Here is a 20,452-nt window from a genome sequence, read left to right on the forward strand (position 1 = left end):
GAAAGGTAGTAAAGACATCATTAAAGTAATCCTTGTAACCTGAGTGGTTTAACCTTAATTTTATGAGTGCTTTGTTCTTGCAAAAAAACATAATTTACTACTTTATTTTCGAAATATTAATCTCCGACATGTGTTCACGTAACAATGTCCGCTCTCATGTCAACACAACACGCGTCATGCTGCTCTTGTGAACGCGGGTTGAAGATTAATATTTTGTAAATAAAGTGGTAAATTATTAGCATCACTTGCGTCACTGAGGTTAAACCACTGGAGTCACATGGATTATTTTGTTGCTTACTACCTTTCTGGGGCTTGAAAGTGGTAGTTGCGTAGACTGTCAATGGAGGGACAGAAAGCTCTCAGATTTCATCAAAAAGATCTTCATTTGTGTTCCAAAGATGAACGAAAGTGCAAGCGTGCCACAAGAGTCCTGAAAAGTGAAGCCAAAGCATCTTGATCGCCCCCAGGTGGCTGGAAGCAGTATAAACCCCACCCTCTCCATGAAATGTAATGGGACGTGAGACAAACTAAACAATCAAATTACACTTTAAACATTTTTTTCCAAAGATGGTTTCTGTCATTTTAGGCTGTTTTTATCACGCTGGTGTTAGTTCAAGTGTTCGTTCTTTAAATAAGTTTGGTTTTAGTTATTTGATGCAATAAAAACGGGGGTGAGTCGTTATGATTGACAGCTGAGATTGACAGTTTCTCTGAGTGAAGTAGTCACCTAGGCGCCAACGGACTTTTATCTGGATCTTCGCGAGGAGATTAGAGCTTTAACTTTAATTTTTACATTTCCAAAACTGTTAATTTCACACTGTCATAATGAGTTGTTCTGAGTGTGGGCGGGACCTTGTTCGCAAGTTCGCTATGCGCACACTCGAGACTCAAGATGTCAGCGCCATATTGGCACACTGGCAGCTTCGGTTACAACAATGGAAGCGAGTGAAGGTGCGTCGTCCATCTTTTTTTTTACAGTCAATGGTTTGGAACAAGCGTGCCACACGAGTCCTGAAAAGTGAAGCCAAAGCGTCTCGATCGCCCCCAGGTGGCTGAATGCACTATAGGTCATAACCCCCGCCTTCTCAATGTAATGCAATGGACGTGAGACAAACTAAACAATCAAATTACACGTCAAATATTTTTTCTTCCAAAGATGGTTTCTGTCATTTAGGCAGTTTTTATCACGCTGATGTTAGTTAAAGTGTTCGTTCTTTAAATAAGTTTGTTTTAAGTTAGTTGTTTGATGCTATAAAATTGCGGGTTTTGACGTCATAATTGACAGCTCTGAGCGAAGTCGTCACTGAAGCACCAACGGACTTTTCTCTGGATCTTCGGGAGGAGATTGGAGCTTTAACTTTAATTTGTACATTTCCAGAACTGTTTATTTCACACCGACATAATGTGTTGTTCTCCGATTTTGCGGCAGTGTGGGCGGGACCTTGATATCACGGCTCCACTTCGCGCTCACTACTGCGCAGACTCGGGCTCCAAGTTCACAATGCGCAGACTCGAGACTCAAGATGTCAGCGCCATATTGGAGCAACATGAGGGTAAGTAAATGATGACAGAATTTTCATTTTTGGGTGAACTAACCCTGTAAAATGTATGAATGTTCTTGAATAAAATATAAAGCCAAGTGAAATCAACGAACAGTAAGCAATTTTTTTTTAGACCTTTTATAGAAATAATACTTTACATAATGTAATAACAATTAACACTTTACATTAACAGAAGTTTTTGCATTGTTAGTTCATGTTCACCAGTTAACTATTAATAAATTAAATCTTATTGTAAAGCGTTTTATTTTTTGAATTCCCCTTTAAATTAATAAAAGTTCATCGTTTATAGACTGGAAAACGTTTAAAACATAATATGCTTGGGATATGTAAATGCGAAAGTGATATGGTATAAATAATGACAGGACTTGTGTGTCTTTCGACACACAGATACTAATTAACGGAAAGCGCTCGAGCAGCCGTTGCTATGGTTACTTCGTCAGGCGAACACAACGTAGTTAGCGAACTCTGACAAAATCTATTTTTGTGGTCAGTGAAATAGTTTAAAAAAGATATTGAAATATATTTGTAAAAGAATAGCCTACGTGGTTGAGAACCCCTCTACTTTTTTGTTTTGATACTTCCCCTCATAACTCGCACCCTGACGTAAGCGTCGAATGTCAAAATACATTTTACGGCCACTGTATATTACGTCCCCTGGGTGTTCCGGGTGTCAAGTCAGCAGCGCAATATACGGAACATCTAAAGCAGGAAGACACAGAAAGAGAGAGAGCGAGATAGAGAGAGAGAGAGAGAGAGAGGGCGCGGGGAGGGGAGAGCGAAAATAAGAGGTGAAAGAGCGAACGAGGAGAGCAGCAGCACACGGATCAGTCACTCTCCGCTGGTGCTCCAACCCTGGAAACACCGTCCATTCATTATATCGCCCGTAAATTCTGCTATGCGCATCGGATGAGGAGACGCCACTTGCGCTTTGGTTTTGGATTAGTGTTAAATCTTGTACTGTGCATCGCTGGACAGGATGGAGCATTGGAGACAGTGTGCGTTATGGCTGATCAATTGTAAGGTGCTGCCACCCAACCATCGGGTGACATGGGAGTCCGCTCAGGTGTTCGACCTGGCGCAGACCCTGCGGGATGGGGTCCTCCTGTGCCAGCTCCTCAACAACCTGAGACCCCAGTCCATCAACCTGAGGGAGATCAACCTGAGACCACAGATGTCACAGGTAAGGGATGAACGAAGGCAAGAAGTTATGTGTTTACAGTAAGAATAGACGTTAAACTCAATAATAACAGAGTTAAACGCTTTTTAAAAGAAACATTCGGTGTTATGTATATAAAAAAGGTGGTGTTACTGTTGTATAGCTACTTACACATCAAATATTTTGTAACAGAAAGTTGATATTTTGACATTGCTGTACCGTTATTTATGTGCTGAACTCTGCCCCCTATCGGTAAATGTGAGCAATGCAGAAACACTGTGAAGAGAGATGCTGATCTGTAAAGGTGCACTCAGTCATTTTTCTTACTTTAAAACGCTTTATTCATGAAACAATACTTTTTAAATATGATTAAAATTTCTAAAAAAATGTTGAAAATTCTGGTCGGCTTCTCATGGGCGCCACCATGTTGAGGTCACATGACTAGCTGGGTCATACAATTGAGTTGCTACTATTAATAATGACAATAATAGTAATATGTTTAATTCATGTAGTACTTTCAGCCAGTGCTCAAGTTGCTTTTAAAACATAACAATACAAACAAAAGAATTTTGAACTTCATTTGTAGAATATATAGACGTTTATTAAAGAAAATTGATGTGAAATGAATCCAACTAGCACTGAGCATGAAGAAGGTAACGAACCTAATAGGACAAAGTGCTTTTTGATGCATCATTTGACCAAAACCATGAATCTACACCTCTCTGGCTGCGGTCAGGATCAGGGTCAGATGAAAGTTGCTTTAGTCTGGTCTCCTTCACTGTGCCCTGTCAGGTGAGAGCAGAACTGGTTTCAGTGTTTGTGGCTGCTTTATTGAAAACAGCGGCCTTTGATATATGACTCTTGTTCTGTGTTGTCAAACATCATCTGCTACTTGATTTCATATCCTCCTTACATTAGGTGAAAGCTGCCCTCAACACAGTGACATTTTATAGAACTGACAAATACAGTATTCACTGTCATCTCTAGCAAACCTTATTTCTAAGCACAGTAACTAGTGGCTAGTCAGGCACACATGCACTTTGCATTACATTTGTCAATGTGGCGCGGTCACAGTGAGTGTATTCCAAGAAACATTTACAAAAAGTCAATAGAATTAGCTTTTAGTTTTCAAAACACAGGCCTTATTCGGTTCACTGGTTTACTGACATTTAGAAAAAAAAAAAAACACAATGTTATATATATTATATAAATATTGTGTGGAAGTTTGACATATTTGATTAAAATGACTGAATACGTCATTCTGGCTTTTGAGGTCTGATTATATCAGATATGCTGCTTTGTTTTCATTCAGTTTGTTATATCATAGTTTCTTTTTGAGTTCATGATTTTCATCTGCACTGACGTAGATGTGACTCCATTCACCAAAGGAAAAACTTATGCAAAAAAGGGACAGAAAATGAGCAGTTGTTCTGTGTAAACCATTGTTTTGAGCGTGGAGGTGAAATTTCCATCTCTAAGGGCAACATCTGAATCCTTGCATGAATTATTCATGACGTTTTTGGCAGCTATTTTATCAAAGACTCATTACAGCACATGGGACACAGACACAGCCGTCCCGGGGGAACAGCTTAGACAAAAGCAGTGAAGAGACCAAACTAAAAGCTGGAGTCCCCACCTCATCAGAGCAGCTCCAGGGGCCCAATGGGCACTTTGGGTTTCCCTTCACCCCACGATAGCCGTGTAATTAAAATATAATGGCAAATTCGTCCCTGAAATTTCTGCATTAATGTTGATATTCCGGGCAGGCAAAGGGGTGTTTTTGTGTGTGAAGGAGGGGTTACATTATTTTACAGTTACATATAGACTGACAATTTTGAGGAAGATACTTTGAAATTTTAATATATGTATACACACACATTTACATTTAGTCATTTAGCAGACAGTTTACTCCAAAGTGTCTTACAAACGAGAACAATAGAAGCAATCAAATCAACATGAGTGCAACTCTATTCAAGTGCTGTGTTATATATATATATATATATATATATATATATACACACACACAAACCCACATACAGTGCCTAAAACTAACTTTTTGCCAGACCTGCCCATGGCCGGTGACTAAAGAAAATTTACCAGCCATAAGTATTTTTTACCAGCCATTAAACTGTTTTTGCAAAAACAGACCGTTATGACACCAAAATTTTAGATACCAGTGAAAATTCGCAATTCTCTATTCTTTACTGTTGAAATGAAACATTGATTAATCCTTATTATAAGTTTCAAAAGTTGTTCAGTCAAGAGCAGAGAGTGATTTTTTTTTCTTCGTCCTTTTTTGTTTGATTAACATTAAAAACACAGACAGCAGAATAAATATTTGGCTACTGTCACTTTAAGACCTAATGCGCGGATCCAATATACTGACATTGTTATACATGCGTTGTCTTTCTCGACTGTTTTTATTCACCTAAGCCATAACAAAGTCCCTTTAAGACAAGTCATTTCAGTCGGCGGCCATCTTTGAAATGCCTCTTGGGAGTGCAGCTCCTATCTTTTTGAATGGGGAAACATCAAATTCTCCAAAGCTGTTTGCCAAGCTTTCGATTAAATTTCATATTTGTAATCACCAATGAAATCTGACAACAAAAGAACAAAACTGTATTTTTTAGGCTGGATCAAGCTGATGTGCATGCACAGTCCTAAAAGCACGTCTCTTGTGCCTCATTTTGGAGGCGCGCGTCCGACTGTTTCAATAGGAATCGGAGCTTCTAACGGCCGTTGCAGTGACGCAATGACTTTACCAATCGGCGATTGGCTCTTATTTAGAAGGCGGGACTTATTCCGCCATATTGCGCATTGCACTTTCTCCCATTCAAAACAATACAAGTGACGCGTCTTGTGTTATTCTATAGTCTTTGGCCATAACTGACTATGTTTATTAGGATACTCACTGTAACAGGGATTTTTTGACATAATTTTGTGCATTTCAGTATTCACTCGCTGTCTGAGACATGGCTTTCTGGGTGCGCTTCGAACGCATGCTCACACAAAACATTCAACGCAGTGCGCAAGTAATGAATTGAGTTACCTTTTGCGTTTTCTTGCACTTGAATATTTAAATAGGCAAGGCTTAAAACTGGCCCATCAGCTCTGAGCGTTGTTCATGTTTGTTCACGTTCATGTTCTCACAACATTGCATTGTTAGAATTAAAAAAAATGTTACCTGCCAACTGGCGATGTTTGGGGTCAGTAAGATTTTTTTAAAGCTAATTAATACTTTAGTTCACCAAGGATACATTGATTTGATCAGAGGTGACAGTAAAGGCTTTTTACATTGTTCAAAAACCTATTTTCAAATAAACGCTATTCTTTTGAACTTTCTATTCATCAAAGATATATAAAACAGCACAGCTCTTTTCAACATTGATGATAAGTAACGTTTCTTGATCAGCCTATTAGAATGATTTCCGAAGGATCATGTGACACTGAAGACTGTAATATCTGTACATTTCAACTTTGCCATTATTTATATATGTATATATAAAAGTAAATGCAGTCTTGCTGGACTTATTTATATATATATATATATATATATATATATATATATATATATCTCCACAAAATCAGCATAGAAAATGAAACGGCAGTCTGTGGCCTACATATAGTACAGGTTTAGAACACAGAAGCTTTATGGGCAGGTTTGAAACGTGAAACGTGGAAGTGCAAGTTTGAGGAAGCCACAAAGGCCTTTCTCACGCACTGCGTTGATCAGACAGTGGCTGGGTTATGGTTTCTTCCGTTTAACATGTGTGCATTTGAGAAGAGTGGAAGGAAATGGCAACAGGTGTTGGCAGGCTGTCAGAACTTTATTTAGATATCAACAGATGTCAGCGAGAGTAAAGTTTATAAGGTTTCATCATCAAACAGTGAATTTTTTTATATGCAAATACTGTACATAAGCCCTCACTTTTGTTCCCAGTTGTGTATGTCTGGTTTGCTGCAAAATCGCGGAGAGCGGTTATTTCACACTGTCATTGTAATGCCGGATAGTCACTGTCTCTCTCTAGGTTGGAGGGGGAAACACGAATGCTGACGCCCACTTGTTGGGCAGATAGTTTCCGAGCATTGACGCCTGCTGGGGAAATGAGGAAATGGGATGGAGGAAGGAAATGAAACTAAACGTCCTCTAAAGACCCTTGACTGAGCCACGGTGAAACATCAGAACCTCTAGTGGCTCAGATCTGTCTCTTTTTTTCAGTGAAACAGTGAGCAACAAGCTCCTGTCTGAACACTGTCTCCGTTTTTGAATTTTTGCTGTAATACGATGTGATTTACAAAATGTACATGACAGATTCTGGGCCGTTTTTCAAATATATTCTTTAATTTTTTATGTCTAGTGTCCATGGAGAATCTGCCCTCCTTGAATAATACACAGATACTGTACTTTACATAGACAGTCTGTTAAAAGCTCCACTTGAGACCCTAAAGGGGTCAGAGACTGGTCAGAGCAGCATATGTGTGTTTGAACATTTGAAACAGCCATCAGTTTTAGTAATGTTACAGCTCCAGGCTTTTTTTTTTTTTTTTTTTAATTCTCAGTGTCAGACTGTGGATTTGTACATTTCAGACTGAGGCTAGATGCATTGGTTTCTAGTAAACCACTGTTTTGTAGCGTACAAGAGGAATAACTAGACATTTACATTTTCTGAAAAAAATTTTTTGTGGTCGCTCAAGCAAAAGTCATCATGGTTTTAGCCTTGTTGTCAGGGCCTTGCTATGCAGTGTTGTGTTTTGTTTTCAGAAGGGCTGCACGATTGAAATAAAATCAAAATAATACCAAAATTGCGAGACTGCAATTATTAAATGCGAAGGCTGCAATTTAATTAAATAAATATATGCGCTGCGTGTTTTGTAGTGAAGTGCAGCACTGTGCTCATTGACATCCAATCAGAATCCATACTGCTTTAAAGACCTCAAGCATTTAAAGCGGCAGACGACAAAACTGCAGTGCGCACTTAGAATAAACAGAATTTTATTGTTTTGTAGATGCTAATATAGTTATTGGTATAGTTGTCTTTACAGTTATTGTTCTTGGTATGAACAGGCCTTAAAGGGATAGCTCACCCAAAAATGAAAATTTTGTCATTAATTACTCGCCCTCATGTTGTTCCAAACCCGCAAGACTTTCGTTCATCTTCGGAACACGAATGAAAATCTTTTTAATGAAATCGGAGCGATTTCCGTCCCTCCATTGACAGCTATGCAACTAACACTTTGACGCTTCAAAAAGTTAATAAAGAGTTCGTAAAACTAATCCATATGAAGTGGTTTAGTCCAAATTTTCTGAAGAGACACGATCACTTTATATGATGAACAGATTGAATTTAGGCTTTTATTCACATATAAACATTAATCAGCGAACAGAAACAGAAGCTCAACCGAATCTGCTTGATGTGCGAGAACAAAACCTTTTTGGCTCTTGTGTAAGTTAAAACGTGCTGCGTAACACATGAGAATGAACCTCATTGGTACTCGCACGCCAAGCAAACATGCTTGAGCTTCCTTTTACAACAACTGATGTGTGAGTTGATATGTGAATAAAAGCCTAAATTAAATCTGTTCATCATAAAAATCTGACAATGTCTCTTCAGAAATTTTGGACTAAACTGCTCAATTCATATGGATTAGTTTTACGATGTTTTTATGAACTTTTTGAAGAGTCAAAGTGCTATTTGTGTCGCTGTCAATGGAGGGACAGAAATTGCTCAGGTTTCATTAAAAATATCTTCATTTGTGTTATGAAGATGAACGAAAGTCTTACGGGTTTGGAACAACATGAGAGTGAATAAATAGTGACAGAATTTTATTTTTTTTCGTGAACTATCCCTTTAATTGTCAGCCTGTTGCTGGGTGTCACTTCATTTGTGGTTTATAAGGTGCTCTGTGGTTATGTACTGGCACTTGCGCATTATTTGAAGCCTCATTTGTGTCAGTAGCTCAAATAGTGTGGTATTAATGAACACAAATAGTAGCACAAATAGTGCGGTGTTTAACGCACAGGCTTGTTTGTTCAGATCCTTAACCCAAAGTATAAGTCACTACGCCACGCTACAGGAATAAAACTATGCAGAAACAGCATGTCATGCATATTAAGGGAGGCACAAATCTTTGCAAGGTCTAGTAAGTCCAGTCAGATTGCTCTCTCTCTCTTTCTCTCTCTCTCTGAAACTGACCTTTCCTTCTGTCACCAAGGTAACAGGCTCTACTGTAAATGGCTGAGGATTAGGATGAATAAAGATACTCTCTATAGACAGTGTGAATCACACATTTACAGTTCAGATTTGAACTGCACAGTAATGTGCGAATTACGCTGGTCACAAAGGGATACACGCATACATTAGGATTTGTAAATGAAGGCAGACGTTTCCATTTTCAGGAAGAGCTCTTTTGTTGCAGAAAATCCATGATTATTATGTTTGGAAAACCTACCCAGCACTCTTATGAGATTTGAATTGTATTCGGAACATTGTAAAAGCATTTACTGTCTGTGCTGATGACATTAAAGTGAACAGAGATGGTCATTAATGATGAGATTTAATTGTAGTATCCAATTGTGTATCAGTTTAAGTGGCCAGTAAAAACAGCAATATCCTATTTTGTGCTCACATGGCAGAATGGCCTTTTTGATGATGACTACATGTAGAAACTGATCAGTCAGCGGTGCTCACGTAAATGCATGCACACTTCCTGCAGCAGTACAGCAGCCTTTACTTTAGAGACCCTCAGCGGAGCAATGACATCACGGCGCACAATGAAATGGGCATTATCTTGTCTCAGTCAGGTTAAAAATAGCCCTTAAACGGGAGCTGTAAAAATTCAGTGGCACTGGTAGAATTTCACCAGGATGCCAGAGAAGCACTAATATCAAATTTCATTTCAAAGTGCTGATGTATCTCTAAATTGAAGCCCCTGAGATAAAATAAGAGAACTGACATTTTGAGTGTTTGGTAAAGTGCATTCAGACACATTCTGCCAAAATGCATCACATGGATTGAAACAGATGACAATTATAACCAAATTTTACAAATTTCCATTTGTAGTCTTTCTTCTTGAGGAAAGAAGTATGATGCTACAGTAAAGTTGGCTAATAAATACTACTACTATTACCACCACCACCAATAATAATAATTGGTTATCTGTAAATGTACTATGGTAAATTATGGTAAATACATTATGTACATTATATATACCATTTAAATTACATAGACAATACCTGAACTTTTATAGTTTTACTGTTGAAATAGTAAGTAAACTTAATTTTAATTAAATATAATCATATGTGATGCATCATCATTTTCAATTTGACATGTATTATATTAAAATTATAGTAATGTGTAGTTCCATTTACAGTAAAAAATGGCTGTCAGAACTATAATTTACTATATGCAATGCATGTACTTTTATACGGAGCCCTGAACATGACATGCAGGAAATAAATAGTAGGCTAAATCGTGCGCACGATTTACTAATTTGTTCCCTCGATTTACTAAAACTTGCGCACGATTTACTATTTCGTTCCCTCAATTTACTATTTCGTTCATGTGCATGATTTATAAATCGAGGGAACGAAATAGTAAATCGTGCACACGAATTAGTAAATCGAGGGAACGAATTAGTAAATCGTGCGCACGATTACATTTTTTTTCTTGCATGTCGTGTGCGGGGGCTCCGTACTTTTATAGTAAAATATTGTTGAAATAGTTTTCTTTGTAAGTAAAAAATACATCACCTTGAAAATGATGACATCACATTCAATTATATTTAAATTTGTCTCTTTTTTTACTGTAAATGGAGCTGCATACACACATATAGTATATACCAAAGACTATAGAATAACATAAGACAGGTCACTCGTATTGTTTTGAATGGGAGAAAGTGCAACGCGCAATATGGCGGAATAAGTCCTGCCTTCTAAATAAGAGTCAATCGGCTGTTGTCAAAACAGCTGTTGTCAGATTTCATTGGTGATTTCAAATAGGAAATTTAATCGAAAGCTTGGCAAAAGCTTTGGAGAATTTGATGTTTCCCCATTCAAAGAGATAGGAGCTGCACTTGAATGCCCGAGAGGCGTTTCAAAGATGCCCGCCGAGTGAAATGACTTGTCTTAAAGGGACTTTGTATATATTCAAAATAAAAAACCATGTTAAACAATAACAATAAATGTGCAGTTGTTAGACCTTATGTTTCATTTAGAGAGTGATGTCTAGTTGTTATTTCAGAAATAACAACAGCTATTTTTTGTGAAAAAAAAAATTGTGGTAAAAATTGCAGTTGATATTGCTTTTGGACTATGGTGCATTGTGGGAAACAGTATTCCTTGTAGTGTGTTCTGTTGTATACAGCACATTTTTGTGCTGTTCTTCTGTTTGTAGTAGCACAGGCTATGTGATACTGACCATCAGACATCTCTCACATTGCCCTGACGGTTCACTTCTCCCAGCGTGGTGTGCAGTAACCCGTGTGCAGTGCCCTGTGAAGGGCAATTCACCACGGATCTGCCAGTGATGACAATTTAGCCACCAGCCAGTGTTTATCCTCTGCCCCTCCTGTCCGTTTTAACAAAATGCGATGACATGTTCGGTCCAGAGCAAGCATCCATACTTAATAAGAACAATCAGTTGTTGCATTGGAAATATGCTAAGAAAATCAATAGAATGCATGTATCCAAGGTCAACATCGATTACTTGGGGGTTAGAATATTGCTTTGTTAAACACCAAACTGCTATGAGACAATGCTAACCACATCTGAAATGTTTTATATAGAATCCCATAAGATGCTAACAAAAATGTACGCTTAACCTTTAAGATAGATATATTTAGAGTTCTGACATAGATGTTTAGCAGAAGCTTTTATCCAAAGTTACTTGTAAGTGACCATATTATAGGGACAGTTTCCCTGGATCACTGAAGGGAATGATGGGATGGTGATAGTTCATACAGTCGATCAGCCCTTATGCAGTTTGAACCTGCATCTTTTCAGCTGCTAGTTTAGATCTGTAACCATCAGGGTTGTGTGACATTCTGAACGGAAAGATTGACCCCCTTTGACATCATAAGTGTGAATTTGAATTGAATTGGTCACACCCTATAGAAAGTCTATCTATCTATCTATCTATCTATCTGTCTATCTATCTATCTAGTGGTAGAGGGGGGTTATGCGCCATTCAGAATTCAACTGGGAATGCTATTTATATTGTAATTCAATTTATATTGTAATTCGTTGTTAGCATCGATAGTGCTAAATGGAGAATTCATCATACTGTTGTTAAGCGGCTTTTAAGAGCATTTACAGACTACATTTACAATTCATAAAACCATTGCAGTCCATATAACAGATGTCAGATAAATAGTGCTCACAAATGTATTGAACAAAGCATATTTTATGGAGAACATTTCAGTGCTAGCATGCCCTGATGACTGTCAAGTTCATGCTCTGGGTCACTTTCTACCCACAGTACTCTCTTGCACACAGTTTTAATAAAGCATCTTTGCAGACTGATGCTTCATTCAGCACAGTGTTTTGACAAGACAGCTTGTTTAGCTGTCTGCTTGGTTAAACCAAGGGTAAAAGCTGCACACGACTCACAGCTGGTGCTCTCCGTATAGGACGTAACACTGTAAAGTGCCTGAAGCCACTGATTTACAACACCTTTGACTTCCTTATTCTTCTGAATGACATTTTTTGTGCTTTTGGAACCATTGCTGCTAAGAGGATGTCAGGACTTTCCTAGAATCAATTTCAGTGAATCATTTTAAAGCTCTAGCCTTCATCTTGAAAGCCTTACTGATGTGAATACTTCACTCTACCCTTAGACTTTAAAGGAGCCATATAATCCACGTTTTATAGCATTTTATTAAAAGTTCAGGTTTCTTGTGCTAAAATAGTTGCATTGTCTTTTGGACATGTTGTTTTTGCTTCTGTACCTTTAAGACTTCTGCATGTGAAATAGCTCTGTTATTATTAGCTAACCGTTTTGCATTTGGAAACTACCAGTATAGTTCCCACTGTCTTTCAAGTTTGGACCAAATTGCTGAAAATGAAATAGATGTTAATATGAAAACAGGGTTGGTTGTAAGGGATAGTTCACCCAAAAATGAAAATTCTGTCATCATTTACTCACCTTCATGTCGTTCCAAACCCATAAGACTTTCGTTCATCTTCGTAACACAAGTGAAAATATTTTTGATGAAATCTGAGAGCTTTCTGTCCCTCCATTGACAGCTACGCAACTGAAACTTTTGACAGCTCAAAAAGTTCATAAAGAGATTGTAAAACTAATCCATATGAGTTGAGTGGTTTAGTCCAAATTTTCTGAAGAGACTCGATTGCTTTATATGATAAACATATTTAATTTAGGCTTTTATTCACATATATACATTGATCAGCTAACATAAACAGAAGCTCAACCAAACCTGCTTCACTGCGAGAACAAATCCTTGCGGAAGCTCAAACTTGCTACATAACACAAGAATGAACCTCACTGGTTCTCGCACGTCAAGCGAACATGCTTGAGCTTCTGTTCACCACAACTGATGTGTGAGTTGATAAATGTTTATATGTGAATAAAAGCCTTCATTTATTCTGTTCATCATATAAAGCAATCATGTCTCTTCAGAAAATTTGGACTAAACCGCTCAATTCATATGGATTAGTTTTACAATCTCTTTATGAACTTTTTGAAGCGTCAAAGTGGTAGTAATGGAGGGACAGAAATCTCTCAGATTTCATCAACAAGTATCTTCATTTGTGTTACGAAGATGAAAGAAAGTGTTACAAGTTTGGAATGACTTGAGGGTGAGTAATTAATGACAGATTTTTCATTTTTGGGTGAACTATCCCTTTAAAGCAAGTTCACAATACATGACTTTTTGTAGTCGCAAACAGATTTCCAAGGTCTGTGACAAAACCCCCAGATCGTAGCCAAATCGGTGCTTGTTGTGGTTGCCGATCAAGTGAGCGAGCAAGCGACTTGATCTGAGCCTGTCTCAAGCAGTCATTAGTTTTGCAGAAAACAATATGTCATGCAATATAATTGTAAAATAAGAACTAGCTCTCAATTCCCAACCATACTCTACGTAGTATATCACACTCTTTTATTTCGAAACAAAGATAAATTAATCCATACATTTTTTATGGCATGTCCCCTTTAAACCTGAACCAGTATCTTCAAAGCCATCTAGCTTTCTGTTTCACACATGGTTTTTATTATGGGTGAAATGCTATACATTCAGTATTAGTCTCAGTACGCCCTTCAGGAGAAGTAGGAAAAGACATCTGAGTGTCCCGCAGAGATCCGACAGTGCAGTAGTAGATGGAATAGCAGTTTTCCACCAGGATAGATTTAAAAGCCATGTTTGGTTGAGCAGGACGGGTCTGAGGCGGCTGTAATGCAGAAAACAGCACTGAAAGTGTCTACAGGCACATCACGAGTTAAATGTTTGCCTTTATTTTACTCTCACTCTCTTTTCCTCTTCCTCTCTGTTTCTGTCTAGCTTCCTTCAGACCCTGCAGGGCTCCTAAAGACTCCAGGGCAACCACGAGATGTGCCTTTCTGATAATGTGTTGAAACCAAACAAGTGTAAACAGTCAAATAGATTTGCTCGCTGAACATTTGCTTGTCTTATCTGTGCATAAGTGTGGCCCTAGGCCTCTGGTGAAGTCATCTGTAGAGGGGGAATGGGAACTGAGAGGCGGTGCATGTGTCGCTTTTGATCTGCAAGCTTCTTGCAGATAAGGCTTATTAGTTTGTATGCAAGAAGAAGCTGGCCTTATGAATTTGCCAGACTGATGTTTTCTGCACATCAAAAGCCATAGGACAAATCTGATTTCAGGATGAGGGTTGAGCGTCCTTGCTCTAATGGAGGTTAAATGTTTCATATAATAATGTGAGCACTTTCTGTTTCAAGAAATCACAGGTGCAGCTGCCACACAAAACACCGAGACTCTTCATGTATTCACTTCCTCTTGTTGCTTAAGATAGAAACTTGGCATTGCAGCAAGATGTTAAACTCTTTTTCAAGATCTTGACAGGCGACGTAAGGCCACCGACAGATGGTGGGTGATAATATAACTGGTAGAAACGGACACATTCTTGTGAATATTCCCAGCGAGAGGGTAAAGGTGCTGATCCGCAGACCATAACAGGACATCCATTAAGATTATAATCAGTGTTTCTGGGTTGTTGTGAGAACACATTGCTGCACTGTTGATGAAAATTTCCTGTGTCTGTTGTCACTTAGGTATTTTGTACATGCTGGGAAAGGAAATTACAGATCATAACTTTACAAAACTGTACAACTGCCTTTTTTTTGCAATATGCATTTCCAATCATTTAAGTGTATACTAACTACTGTACCGATTAGTGTGTTGTTGAATTAAGTCAATATATATATATATATATATATATATTTTTTTTTTTTTTACAAACAAATAAAACTATGAATATATTTATTTATTTATTAATTAAAAATTTATTTTAGTTTTGGTAACACTTTACAATAAGGATCCATTAGTTAATACTAGTTAATGTATTATTAACTAACAATGAGCAATACATTTGTTACAGTATTTATTAATCTTTGTTAATGCTAGTTAATAAAAATCCAGTTGTTCATTGTTTGTTCATGTTAGCTCAGATCCATTATATAATATTATTAATTATTATTAATAACATTATAATAATATAATATTAACAGATACATCTTTTTATTTTAATAATGTATTAGTAAATGTTGAAATTAACATTAACTGATATTAATTAATGCTTTAGAAGTATTCATCATTGTTAGTTCATGTATTTAACTAATGTTAACAAATGGAACCTTATTGTAAAGTGTTACTTAGTTTTTTAATTATTGTTTTATTACAGTTTTTTTCAACTGCTTACACACATTTTCAAAACTTTGCCTCTTTTTTTTTCTTTAAAACTTTACACACAAATCCAAGAATTGCACACACAAAATGCAAAATGCCTCACATCTCTTGCAAAATTTCTTACGTTGCAAATACCTTTGCCATAATATTCTATTTTTGGATATATCATATACTCACAGTTATTCAAAACCTAAAGCTCTTCTTTGATGAGCTCCTATGTACATATCTGTACAAGATTGAAAGTAATTGGCCGAAAGATGTTGAAAAATTCACTGTAAACACGAAAGCAAGATTGAAACCAAGCTATTTATTTTTTTACTGTAAGCATTTGAGGTTGTGAATACAGCATTACACAGTACGAAAGAAAAGAAATACATCAACCATGTGTAGTTGGACAGAAACAGTGGTTGTCTTTGAAAAAGGAAATCAAGATACTTCCTGTTAGATTTTTTGTGTGTTACATAGAGAATTGTGTGTTGTGTTTTATGAAATTGAAAACTGAGTCGAAGGCTGAGAATTAGTGCAGATTTGTTGTGTGGTTCTGGTGTTTGAGTGTCAGGTTTCAGAAATTGTGTGACAAGTAAGGATTTTGTGTGTAAGCAGTTGAAAAAAACTAGTAATAATTTAACAAAAACGTAATAAAAAACATTAGGCTAATAAATTAATAATGGATCATTTAAATAGCTGTAATAAATACATTAAAAAATAACGATTAGTTATAAATTAATAACTTAAAAAGATTTTCACATTTTTTGTAAGTTAGCAGGTATGGTTAGTATCTGAGGGTTAGTATTTTATCTTTTAACAGAATTTTTTTGTAACAATAACAGTATTGCTAACATAGTGGGGGAAAAAATACTGCAGACTTGTACTCCAATACTTTCACTGATAATACTGACTTAATTAACATTAAGACCACAAGGACTCAAATCTTTAGTATGATTCAGTGTATTATGGTTTTTGATAGCTTGCAGTTACTGTGAAGTCTTGTGGTCAGACGATGCGAATCTGGTTCTGGAGTTCTGATAAAGTATCCGTTTTGTAACAGAGCTGTGGTCATGAGTCAACACAGGTGTCTGCTTAATACAACAGGGGGACTCATCTCACTCTATAAATGAATGTGTTTGGATGTTCGCCAGTGTTTTGCTGTTTGGTAAACTCATTAGTCATGATTCAGAGCAAGTATCACATGAAATAAGAATGGAAAATTAAATGAAAAACTTCTGGCTTGTCTGTGGTTAGTCTTGTTCTACAATATGGTTTTGTAGTTAGAGTTGTCATATGCCTTCATTTTTAATTGAATTTGGGAATGTTTGACAAAAATATTGAGTCATACTATGAAATGTGTCACTTTTCTATTTTCGTAAGGTGATTTTTAAAGTTAATTTTTGTGAGATATTCAAATAATATTTTTGTTAGATTAAGTTCATAATTCATTTTAAATAAATATATAGTTAGAATAGGCTTGTTAAAAATGTGTTTAGTGCACTTCATCAGATGTTGTTGATGCAAAATGGTACTTCAAATCGAATATTAACATGAAACATGAAATATGCCTCTTTAATATAAAATATGCCTTTCATTTCTGTCTAGTTTCTCTGCTTGAAGAACATCAGGACATTTTTGCACGCCTGCTCAGAGATATTCGGCATGAAGAAGAGCGAGCTGTTTGAGGCTTTCGATCTGTTCGACGTTCGAGATTTCGGAAAGGTAAGATACAATTTCACTTTCAACTCTCTTGTTTGAAACATGTAGTCACACAATCATTTTGCACTTGTCCCATAATGCATATATAATACATATTTACTTGTTCTATTTCCAAGCATCATCAAACTAGCATGATTTAAATTTTTCTAGTGCCACAGTCATCCGTCACAGTTTATGGTGGCTTCAGCCTCAGTCACAGATGTGGTAAAGACAGCAGGGTTGTGTTTGATTTTCCTGACATTAGCCTGTGCTCTGGCTGTGTTTTTTGTGGTGCTGTGTCTCAGATTATGTTCTGAGATGCTGAACTCTTTGTTGGCTGTCTGCTGTAATAAAGTCTCAGTGTCTGTGTCTCATCCTGCTGCTAATTTAATCCACTCTTCAGTATGTTTAATTAAAGATCAGTGAATGACGGCAGGGGATATGGCCGCCCTCTGTGAGGGTGTGGCACAATTGTCTGCATGTATTACATCTTCAAATTAGTTTGCATGCTTGTTGGACTGACTGTATGTGGGCGTAAGTGTGTCTAGAATGTAAAACTGTGTCTATTTTTAACAGTCGATTATTATTGTGTATTAGTGAGCACATTGGCCCAGGAAGATGTTTTGCCCCAGGCATAGCACTGCACTGATCAATATAGTCAAGAGCCCCTAAATCCCAACGGGTCTCCTAATGCAAACCTCAGTTCTGTCAGTTCTCTCTCACCTGCTGTGAAACGTGAGCAGCAGACATTAAATGAGTTCTGAGTGTTGTGTGATATTGTGAGAGATCGTGTAATATTTCTCCCCAGTGAGAAAAACAGCAAGCCATCAGTTTTACTGTAGCAGGTTTTGATTTGGATTTTGTTAAACAAGATGAAAAAGGACAAAGCTAACCTTTATTTATTCAATCTCGTATTTTAAATCAACTTATTATGCATATTAAAAAATATTTATTATAATATATTTATCTATATTTAATATAATAATGTATTTATATTTATGTATTTTTCTTCAATTAAAAGGGACATATCATGAAAATTTGACTTTTTCCATGTTTAAGTGCTATAATCGGGTCCCTGGTGCATCTACCAACCTAGAAAACATAAAAAAGGACAACCTAGTAACCTTGTTTTGGCAAGGCTTTCTCTGCAAGCATGTGAAAAAACGAACGCTCAGATTTCACTTTTGCTTTTGCCATGACCTTGGAACTGGTACACCGTTTTCGCTTGTGAAAACACAATGGCGGTGCTGTAGGTGGAAATGTGCAAATTAAGGGGCAGTAATATTATAATAAGATCCCCTTCCTACAGTACGTCACAAGGAGATCTTAGTATAATATGACTGCCCCTTAATCTGCACGTTTTCACCAATGGCACCGCCATTTTGTTTTCACAAGCGAAAATGGTGTACCAATTCTAAGGTCATGGCAAAAGTTAGAGCAAATCATGCTAAATGTTTTGTCGTTGGCTGCACAGATGAACACAGAACACTATTTAGAGTCTCGTTAGCTTGGATAGCCTGCAAGTTGACCCTGGCAAGCTCGATTGCTAAAAAAGGAGCATTTCTGTCCAAGCGATATTTTGGAAAAAATGTTAGACCATTCACAGCATTTGATAGCAATTGTAAACGTTAGTCTGGTGTGTATGGTTCTGTTTGGCAAACAGGTACGCATGTATAGTGGGCGTCCATACGGGTTTTGCACAAAAGATTAACATGACGGCACATGCTAGTTGATGAGTTGAATCAACTCCACAGCAACTACATAAATTTATTCACTAACCATTCAGAAACATCCAGATGTATTCTAAAAGTTGTAACTTCTTCCTGAGTCTCTCCATTAGTGCCCGATTCAGGTTTGAACAATGTAAGGCTGAACACCGTTACTGAAAATCGTCATTTTGGCTGCATGTGATTGTCCAGCTTTGTTGTTGTTAAGCAACCGAAGCGTGAGCTGTTAAAGCTCCACCCTCTTTTGGAAAGTGGTCCGGGAGCAGCAGCTCATTTGCATTTAAAGGGACACACAAAAATGGCATATTTTTGCTCACACCCAAATAGGGGCAAATTTGACAAGCTATAATAAATTATCTTTGGGGTATTTTGAGCTGAAACTTCACAGACACATTCTGGGAGACTTATATTACATCTGTTGAAAAGGGGCATAATAGCTCCACTTTAAATCAAATTCTAATATATAATATATTATTTAAATATTTGTATGTCTACAAAAAAATCACACTCAGATATAAATCTTTGGCTGTTTGTAACGCAGATGGTACGATAATTTTTTTAAAGTGCTTGCTGCACCATAAAATGCAACCCCTGCTGCGTCCAGACTCACTGCAGAAGGCTAATGGAGCGACAAAATCGACCATTTGAGTGAACTGTCAGTCATTTGAGGTGTTACACCTCCCCATTTATCTTAGTATGCTTTAAAAATAGATGTGGCTTCAAAGTCAAACTAAATGTTTTGCAAAGCTGAAGTTAGAGCTAATTTGTCTTTTGGCAAAGAAATACTGTATGCAAGGGGCTCGTGTACACTTGTCCCTTCTTTTATATAAAATGCAATGTTTAAACGTTAGACAGTTTAGTTCACTGTCAGTTATGTAGTAGAGCTTACTATATGTCATGTGATCTTGTACACAGCTGCATCCCGTACACGCACATCTGTTGATTCTCTTATCTCATATAGTCTCTGTGTATGTTTTCATAAGCACAGAAGGGGAAAAGTCTTCACACACATTTAGACACTCTGTAAGACATCACCAATTTTTTCCACATGACTGACAAAACATCTGTCTCATTCATCTCACACTCGCTGTGGGCAACTCTGCCAACACTTGTTTTATCACAAGTGCAGCACAAATGTTCAGAAAGCAATTTTAATGGGAAGTTTGGAATAAAGTAACATGGATACAGTAGGTCACAAAATAATTGCTGTGAATTAAGTCTGCATTTGAATTAGAATTTTTACTGAAGTTGAAATAGATCTCACCTTTAATTTTTAACTTTTTTTCTTTATACATTTTCTCTAACTTTTTAGTTTTCTTTTAAATTTAACAATCTGTGTTTCTTTGTGCTGTTGATGCAGTGGTGTCAGGGTTGCCTGGTGTGATGACGTGATTTCTCATTGGCTGATAGATCGTAACGATTGATC

The 20,452-nt window shown here is 37.1% G+C and overlaps 1 protein-coding gene across 1 annotated transcript in view; it reads left to right on the forward strand.

The window, feature by feature from the left end:
- The first annotated feature begins 2,268 nt into the window (after positions 1-2,268).
- LOC127505816 (guanine nucleotide exchange factor VAV3) overlaps positions 2,269-20,452 on the forward strand; it is a 73,838-nt gene continuing 55,654 nt past the window's right edge. The window contains exons 1-2 of the mRNA XM_051881657.1: positions 2,269-2,742; positions 17,207-17,323. Of these exons, the coding sequence (XP_051737617.1) occupies positions 2,539-2,742; positions 17,207-17,323 (321 nt within the window). The 5' untranslated portion in view covers positions 2,269-2,538. The remainder of the gene's footprint in view (positions 2,743-17,206; positions 17,324-20,452) is intronic.

Source organism: Ctenopharyngodon idella, chromosome 23 (genome assembly GCF_019924925.1).
Source record: "Ctenopharyngodon idella isolate HZGC_01 chromosome 23, HZGC01, whole genome shotgun sequence".
NCBI classification, from domain to species: Eukaryota; Metazoa; Chordata; class Actinopteri; order Cypriniformes; family Xenocyprididae; genus Ctenopharyngodon; species Ctenopharyngodon idella.